Genomic DNA, 8,423 nt, shown 5'->3' on the forward strand with positions numbered 1-8,423 from the left:
TTTAAGATTCGACTTTGACCTTTGGAGACCTAACTCCCCCTCTTTGAAGTTAGGTCTCGACTTTGGGTATTTTCAATGTGGTGGTTGCGGTTTGATTGGCAGTCCTAACCGAGTTGAGTTGGGTTTGGTTTGGGTTTGGTTTGGGTTTGGTTTGGGTTTGGTTTGGGTTTGGTTTGGGTTTGGTTTGGGTTTGGTTTGGGTTTGGTTTGGGTTTGGTTTGGGTTTGGTTTGGGTTTGGTTTGGGTTTGGTTTGGGTTTGGTTTGGGTTTGGTTTGGGTTTGGTTTGGTTTGGTTTGGGTTTGGTTGGGTTTGGTTTGGGTTTGGTTTGGGTTTGGTTTGGGTTAGGTTAGGTTAGGTTAGGTTAGGTTAGGTTAGGTTAGGTTAGGTTAGGTTAGGTTAGGTTAGGTTAGGTTAGGTTAGGTTAGGTTAGGTTAGGTTAGGTTAGGTTAGGTTAGGTTAGGTTAGGTTAGGTTAGGTTAGGTTAGGTTAGGTTAGGTTAGGTTAGGTTAGGTTAGGTTAGGTTAGGTTAGGTTAGGTTAGGTTAGGTTAGGTTAGGTTAGGTTAGGTTAGGTTAGGTTAGGTTAGGTTAGGTTAGGTTAGGTTAGGTTAGGTTAGGTTAGGTTAGGTTAGGTTAGGTTAGGTTAGGTTAGGTTAGGTTAGGTTAGGTTAGGTTAGGTTAGGTTAGGTTAGGTTAGGTTAGGTTAGGTTAGGTTAGGTTAGGTTAGGTTAGGTTAGGTTAGGTTAGGTTAGGTTCCCTCTCGTTGTGCGCCACCTTGTCGTGGTGAGAGGGCTCTCCCGGTGGCTCTGGGCCCCGATCCTGGGCGGACTTGTCCGCTTGGGAGACGGGCCGCGGGCCGCTGGGGGTCTAAGAGCGCACGGTGCGGGGCCCGCCCGGGTCTTCGACCTGGATGGTTCCCGCACAAGAGGTGGCCAGCGACTCCTTAGGGCTCCCCGCTAGAGGGGATAAGTCCCATCGCTGGTAGGGGATGGAGACCCCGACTTCAAACCCCCGGTGAACCGGCACCGTTAGGGGAGGATCTCTATCCTCCCCCCGGTTCGGGGAGTCCCGATCCTTTGGGGGGGCCCAGGGAGAAGGAACCTGGGGGGGAGCGCCGGAGAGGGGGGGCCCTCCATTTGGAGAACCCCGCTTCCTCTCTTTGGCGCGTGGGGGGGAGGGGGTGGCGGTGGTGGGGTGTGTGGGGGGGGCTCCGCCTTTCGGGGCCCCTTCTCCTCCCTCTTCCGCCTCCCTTTCCTTTCCCCGGGGATGGGTATGTGACTGGGGAGGTCGCCGGGGCCGCCCGGACGTTTCCGGGGTCGGGGCCCGGCGACAAGGGATGGGACGGTTCCCGGGGCCGCTCGGACTTACTCCGAGGTCGGGGCCCGGGGATTGGGCCGCCGGGGCCGCTTGGGGGTAACCCGAGGTCTGGGCCTGGCGGCGACGTGGGACGGGTAACCCGTCGGGACGGCTCCTGCGTCCCCTCGAAGTCGTCCCGGCGGGTAGGCGGAGCTCCCTCTCCGTGGAGGGCATTGCCCCGCGGAGGGGGGGCGTGCCGGTCGCCACGGCGGGCAAGTCCCTGGAGGAGGCGCAGCCTCCTGGGATCCATCCGTCCGTGGGGCCCCCCGGGTGGCGCCACCCATCACGGTGCCCGGGACGTCGGAGGCCCGGGACCCCTGAAAGCCCGCGATGCCGTGGGCCTTGATGCCCCGGTCCGCGGGTCAGTAAGGGGCGGGAGCCCAGTGCCGGGGATGGTTATTCCCCCGGCCCGAGGCATATGCCGACCCCCCGGGGGAACTCGGGGCCCCGTCCCGGGGCCAATTTATTGGTCCTCGGGTGGGTGAGGGCACGCCCGGTCGGTGGAGCCGTGATGGGAAGCGGGATACTCTACATTTCTTTTCATAATGTCTTTTGTGTCGGGTAAGGGGAAGCGCTATAAGCGCAGATTAGGATTAGCGAGTGACTCCGAGTCGGAGGAGGAGTCCCACGCGGATGAGGGCCGCTCACGAAAGTTGGCCAGAGGCGAGACTGCCGCGGGAGGCAGGGAGGGAGGCGTCTCGCCAGCGCCGTCGCTGGTCTCCACGGTGGCCGAAATTTCGGACACTGTGTTGGACAGCGGCGGTGAGCCATCAGTGGGCGGGGGTGGCCCCGTCAAGGAGGGAGAGAAGGGAAAGGGGAGGGGGAGGCCAGCCACCACAGGCGATTTTGCTCAATTGGCTCGGGCCAAGGAGCGCCTGGTGGAGGCTTCCCGTAAGGAGTTGGCCCTAGAGGAAGAAAGGGCCATACTGGACCCCATGACCGGGCTTTCGGAGAAGCTCCGGAAACAGGGGTCCGGTATGATGGAAAGGTACGCGGAGGAGTACCGGAGGGCGCCGGTCAATGACCTGGCTGCTGCTATCGCGATGAGTGTCGAGGCCGTGCTTAAGTGCACTGGAATTTCCAAGGGCCTAAAAGGCAGCATCGCGAAGCAAATTAGGGAGGAGACCTGCAGGGCAGCGGCGTGTGCTACGCTGCTGTCGCTGCAGGCTCAAAAGCCGCCGGAGGAGAGGGAGGCCGATGAGATGGCCGCTCTCCGGAGAGAGTTGGAGGCCGCTCGGAAAGAGAGCGGCCAGCTCAGGGAGGAGAACCGGGCCCTCCGGGATAGGGCGGCCGAACTGCCGTCCTTGGAGCGGCGACAGGCGGCCGCTAGGTTTGGATCGCCGTCCCCGCACGGGGGGACTCGTGAGACGCGGCTCTCTCTGCCGTGCGTCGAGGGACACACGGCGATGGACATGGACCCGCCCCCTTCCCCGCCGCGGTCGGTGGGGAGAGGCGAGGGCGGGCCGGTCCTGGGCGAGGGGACCCGCGGGACGGGGGGGGGACCGGGCGGCGGGGGCGGCGGCGGGTTGGTCGCGCTCCCCCCGCTCGTGCTCCCCACGCTGGGGGGGAGGGAGAGGAGCATCCCGGACGAGGGGGCCGTGAGCGCCCAAATTGGGCGCTTGCTCGCCGGGGTGGACCTCAAAGCGGCCTTCATGGCCCGGCTGGACGCCATTTTTGGGGAGTGGCTGGCCGAGAGACCCGGGGTGGTGGCCGCAGCCGCGGGTCGGGGGGCCCGCCGGTCCGGCGGCGTCGGGGGGGGTGGGCCGTCCGCGGCTGGTCCGCTGGGCGGCCCCTCCCTCCCCGTCGCCGGCGGGACGGCTGGGGCCCCTTCTCCTCCTCCTCCCGGGGGTGAGGGCGGCGATGGGGACGGCGGCGGCAAGGGTCGCCAAAAAAAGAAGAGGAAGAAAAAGGGGGGCAGGGGACCCGGGGGCTCGGGTGCGGGCACCTCTGGTCCTGCGCCGGCGGGGGCTGCTGCGCCGGGCCCGCCGGCCGTTGGGCCGGCGGGCGCGGGCGGGGCGGCCTCCGGCGCGGGCCCCGCCCCGGTTCCTCCGGGGGGCGGCGGGGCGACTCGCTCGTATGCGAGCGTCGCCTCCGCCGCCCCCTCGGGGGCCCGGGGTGGTGCTGCCCGGCGGGGTAAGGATAAAGGTAAGGGTAAGGGCGGTGCTGCCGGGGATGGGCGGGGGGCTCCGGTGCCCTCCGCCCCCCCGGCGGCAGCCGCCGACGTGACGGTGCGACGCGCGTCGGGTGGCAAGGCGAGGAGGACGCCGGCCACCCGGGCGGTCGCCGTCACGTGCGAGGATGGGGCCTATGCGGAGACCCTGAGGGAGGCCAGGTCAAAGATAGACCTGGCGTCTCTCGGGGTCTCCGAGGTCAGGCCCAGAAGGGCGCAGACAGGGGCTCTGCTCCTGGAAGTCCCCAATAGGGACGGCCAGGACGGAGCCGACCGCCTGGCGGAGAAACTCCGCCAGGTGTTGGAAGGAAAGAAGGGTGTTAGGGTCACCCAGCCGGTCAAAATGGCCGAACTTAGGCTGGGTGGCCTGGAGGAATCGGTCACGCCCGACGAAATCAGTCGGGCGTTGGCCGACAAAGGGGGGTGTCCTGTCGGGGACATTAAGTTGGGGGAGCCCAGGAGAGCCCCGGGCGGCCTCTTCACCGTCTGGGCGCGATGCCCCTTGGCGGCGGCGAACCGGATCGCCGCCGTCGATGGGGGGCGCCTAGTGGTGGGGGGCTGGTTCCGGGTGCGGGCGGAGCTCCTGGGCGTGCGCCCTCTGCAGTGCTTTAGATGCCTGCAGAGGGGGCACGTCAGGAGCGTATGCGGTAGCAAGGAGGACAGGAGTGACACTTGCTACCGCTGCGGGGGAGCGGGGCACCGGGCGGCCGGGTGTACGGCGCCCGTAAAATGCCCCGTGTGCGCGAGGGCGGGCCGCCCGTGCGGTCACCGAGTGGGCGGTCCGCAGTGCGGCGCCCCGGTGGTCCGGGGCGGCCTGCCTCCGGCGCGGGAGGCGCGCTCGGGCGCTGCCGCGCCGGGGAACGCGGGGAGCGGCGGGCCCCCTTCCGGGGGCCCTAGCCCGGTACTGGGCGGGGCCGCTGCCGCTGTTGCTGCGGCGGCGACCGAGGGGCCTATGGAGGTGGACCCCTTGCCGGAGGGGGGCGGGGGGCCGCCCCTGCCGCAGAGGGAATCGCGGGACGACCCTAAGGGCGCGGAGGACGCCTCGTTGAGTGTCCACAATGCGCCTTAGGGTCGTCCAGGCGAACCTCAACCACGCCCGCCGTGCCCAGGACCTGTTTATGCAGCGGCTCCTGGAGCGCGGCGGGGCGGTCGGGGTGGTTGCGGAGCCGTACCGGGTCCCGCCGGGGGACCCCGTTTGGCTCCGCAATGACGGCGGCACCGTAGCGGTAACGTGGCCGCGCGGTGCTGCCGTCTCCTTTGGGATGGGGGGACAGGGGGCCTCCTATGTGTGGGCCCGGGGGGGGGAGGTGGACATCGTCGCGGTGTACCTCCCTCCCTCCTGGCCTCTTCGGCGGGTCCAGCAACAGCTGGACGAATTGGGGGCTCGCATCAGAGCCTCCCTGGGACGGCCGACCCTGGTGGCGGGGGACTTCAACGCAAAAGCCGCGTCTTGGGGTTCCCCGCACACCGATGTCAGGGGGGAGGTCGTTGAGCACTGGGCGGCGGAACTTGGCCTCGTCCTGCTCAACGTCGGCGGAGTCCCGACGTGCGTGGCGTGGAGGGGGGAGTCTATCGTGGACCTCACGTGGGCCTCCCCCTCTGCGCGTCCCTGGGTTAGGGACTGGCGCGTCGTGGACGACGTCGAAACGTTGTCGGACCACCGATACATAGAGATGGAGATCGCGGTGGGCCGGGGAAGGGCCCCGGGGGGATGGCGGGACCGGCGCCGGGACGCGCCCGGGCCGTTTAAAAGGTGGGCCGTGGGGAGGCTGGATTGCGACCGGCTCCGCGGCTTCCTCGAGGCTGGGACGTGGTCGGGCGCCGGGGGCCCTCCGCCTGGGGCGGACCGCGCGGAGTGCGGGGCGCGTGCCCTGTCGGGTCTTCTCGCCCGGGCGTGCGACTTCGCGATGCCCAGGGTGGGACGACAGGTCCGGCGGTCGGTGTACTGGTGGTCCGACGAGCTGGCCGGGCTGCGGCGGGCCGCGGTTACGGCCAGGAGAGGCTGGACGAGAGCCAGGAGGAGAATGGGCTCCTCCCCGTCGCCCGGGCTCCTCGCCACCGTCGAGGAGGCCTGGGATGGGTACAGGGCCGCGAGGAGGCTCCTTGGCCGCGCTATAGCCGCGGCCAAAAATAGGGCCTGGGAGGAGCTCCTCCGCACCATCGACGACGATCCGTGGGGGAGACCCTATCGGATCGTCATGGGTAAGATGGTGCGGGGGAGCGGGGCCCCTCCTCCCCCGCGTGCCGGGGGAGAAGGGGACCCGATGAGGGAAATCGTGGAGGCCCTCTTCCCGGCGGATCCGGCGGAAGCCGGGCCGCCGCCGGCTGGGCGGAGCCAACGAGGGCCCCCCCCGGACGGCGAAGGGTGGAGGGTCTCCGCGAATGAGATCCGCGAGGCCATCAGGCGGCTCCGGGGTGGGGGGGTGAAAGCCCCCGGCCCGGATGGTATCCCTGGGCGGGTAATCGCCTGCTCGGGCGGCCTGCTGGAGGGCTCTCTCCGCCGGGTTTACGACGCCTGCCTGGAGGAGGGGGTTTTCCCCGGGGTGTGGAAGGAGGCGCGCCTCGTGCTCCTCCCGAAGGAGGGCAGGCCGCCCGGGGACCCCTCGAGTTACCGCCCGATTTGCCTTTTGGGCGAGCTCGGGAAGGTGCTCGAGAGGGTATTGGCCTCGCGGATCTTACGGTGCCTGGGGGCCGACGGGGCTCGTGGTTTACACGAGTCCCAGTTCGGCTTTAGGCGGGGGAGGTCCACCATCGACGCCATCGGGGAGGTGGAGTCGATGGTGGCCCGCGGCATGGAGGAGGGGGGGGGGTTGATCGCGGTGTCCCTAGACATCAAAAACGCTTTCAACTCCCTCCCCTGGTGCCACATCAGGGGGGCACTGAGGAGGGGGGGGGTGCCTCCGTACCTCCGTAGGGTGGTGCGGAGCTACCTCTCCAATAGGTGGCTGTTGGTGGGGGCGGGGCCCGGCGAGCCGGCTCGCCGGGTCCCGGTGACGCGCGGGGTCCCGCAGGGGTCGGTGTTAGGGCCGCTCTTGTGGATCCTCGCGTTCGACAGCGTCCTCAGGGTCCCCCTGCCCCCCGGTTGCCGGGTCGTGTGTTACGCGGATGACACACTAGTCCTGGCGGCTGGGGGAGAAAGATGGGAGGCGGAGGCGCGGGCGGGCGAATGCGGTGGCCGCCGTGGTCGGACGCATCGGGGCCTTGGGCCTTCGCGTCTCGGTCGATAAGACCGAGGCGATGGCCTTTGGCCCGGGGAGGGCGAGGCCCGGGTTCGTCCGGGTGGCGGGCGGCCGAGTGGAGATCGGCCGCTCCATCCGGTACCTGGGCCTGGTGTTGGACGACCGCGGGCGATACCGCGAGCACTTTGCTCGCCTCGCGCCTCGCCTGGGGAAAGCCGCGGCGGCGCTGTCGCGGCTGCTCCCCAATGTGGGGGGCCCGGGGGGGGGACCCGACGGCTGTACGCGTCGGTGGTCCTCTCCATGGCGCTCTACGGAGCGCCAATCTGGGCCCGGGAGGGGAGAGGGGTCGACCTGGACCGGGCGATGGCCCCCCTGCGTCCGGTCGAGCGCAGGATGGCCGTTCGCCTGTCCAGGTCGTACCGTACGGTGGCGGTGGCGGCCGGCGCCGTCCTCGCGTGTGTCCCGCCCTGGGACCTGGTCGCGCGGGCTAGGGCCGACGCGTACTGGGCCCTTAGGGCGGCGAGGCTGCGCGGAGGGGGGGAGGTGACCGCGAGGGCCGTGGGTGAGGCGGGGGAGGCCGCCCGCCGGGAGATGATGGCGCGGTGGAAGCGCCGGCTCCTGGCGGGGGACCTCCGGTACGGCCGCAGAACTGTGGAGGCGGTCGGCCCGCTTCTGGATCAGTGGGTCGACGTGGCGAGGGGAAGGGTCACCTTCCATGTGGCGCAGGTGGTCTCCGGGCACGGGTGCTTCGGGGACTACCTGTGCCGCATAGGCAAAGAGGGCGGCGCTGGCTGCCACCAGTGCGGGGACGCGGCCGACTCGGCGCAGCACGCCTTGTCGGCGTGTCCCGCGCACAACGAGGCGAGGCGGGCGTTGGTGGAGACCATTCGCCCGTCGGACCTCTCCCTGGGGGCGGTCGTGCGGGTCGCGACCGCCTCCCGGGAAAATTGGAGGGCGTTCTCCTCCTTCTGCTCCGCGATCATGGAGCGGAGGGAGGCGGACGAGAGGGTAAGGAGGGGGGAGGTTAGTCCACCCTCCTCGCCCTCTGCGGATGGGCGGGCGGTGACGAGGGTCGCCGCCGCCGCTGTCTCCGGGGGATCCCGGCGCATCTTAGAGATGCGGGGATTACCCGGAGGGGAGAGGGATGACGGTATGGGGGGCTGGCGGGGGGGACGACCGGACGCAACTAGCGTCGGGCTTCCTCCATCGTTTGCCTCCCCGCCGTCGATTCGGATAGCCGGGGGGGCTCTCGCTGGAGGCGAGGGCCCTTACTTGGGATGGTCGGCGGGGGGAGGAGTGGGGGTGTCGGGCGCCTGGGCCCGCGTGCCTTCTTTGGGAGGGGCGGGCCTGGTGGCCCCCCCCCTCCTTTCCCCGCTGAGGACGCGCCGCTCCGGTTGATGGGAGCGGTGACGTTGAGAGGCGGAACGGGCGGGGCGGCGCTGCGTCGATAGCGTCGACGACGGCGGCGCCGCCTCGCCCTCCCCCGGCCCGCGTTGTTGGAGCCCGACGCTGGCCGGGGTGTGTAGGCGGGTGGACGGGCGAGCGCGTCGTGTGATGCCGCCCGTTTGCCCGCCCCCCTCCGCCCGGTACCGGGGTGTTGGAACCGGGCGAGAGGCATGATGCTGCGCGCCCCCCCCTCTGAATCTCTCCCCCACGTCGGGGAGCGGAGGGAGGGGTGCGCAGTCGGGGTAGGCGGGCCTTCGCGACAAGTTCGGCGGGG

At 69.1% G+C, this 8,423-nt stretch overlaps 2 protein-coding genes across 2 annotated transcripts; both read left to right on the forward strand.

Moving 5' to 3' along the window:
• The first annotated feature begins 1,899 nt into the window (after positions 1-1,899).
• LOC118648697 (collagen alpha-1(I) chain-like) lies at positions 1,900-4,593 on the forward strand. Its single transcript, XM_036295078.1, has one exon. The coding sequence runs from the start codon at positions 1,900-1,902 to the stop codon at positions 4,591-4,593; it is 2,694 nt and encodes an 897-aa protein (XP_036150971.1).
• A 2,704-nt stretch (positions 4,594-7,297) lies between these two features.
• LOC118648698 lies at positions 7,298-7,711 on the forward strand (the record flags this gene model as incomplete). The annotated part of the gene is made up of 1 exon (XM_036295079.1): positions 7,298-7,711. A coding segment is annotated over exon 1 (414 nt), but the record flags the coding sequence as incomplete, so codon positions are not given.
• Positions 7,712-8,423: the final 712 nt, after the last annotated feature.

The sequence above is a fragment of the Monomorium pharaonis genome, unplaced genomic scaffold (genome assembly GCF_013373865.1).
Source record: "Monomorium pharaonis isolate MP-MQ-018 unplaced genomic scaffold, ASM1337386v2 scaffold_602, whole genome shotgun sequence".
Taxonomy (NCBI): domain Eukaryota; kingdom Metazoa; phylum Arthropoda; class Insecta; order Hymenoptera; family Formicidae; genus Monomorium; species Monomorium pharaonis.

Excerpts from the sequence above, each read along its gene's own strand:
- LOC118648697 (XM_036295078.1), top strand. The coding sequence starts at position 1,900 with ATGTCTTTTGTGTCGGGTAAGGGGAAGCGCTATAAGCGCAGATTAGGA.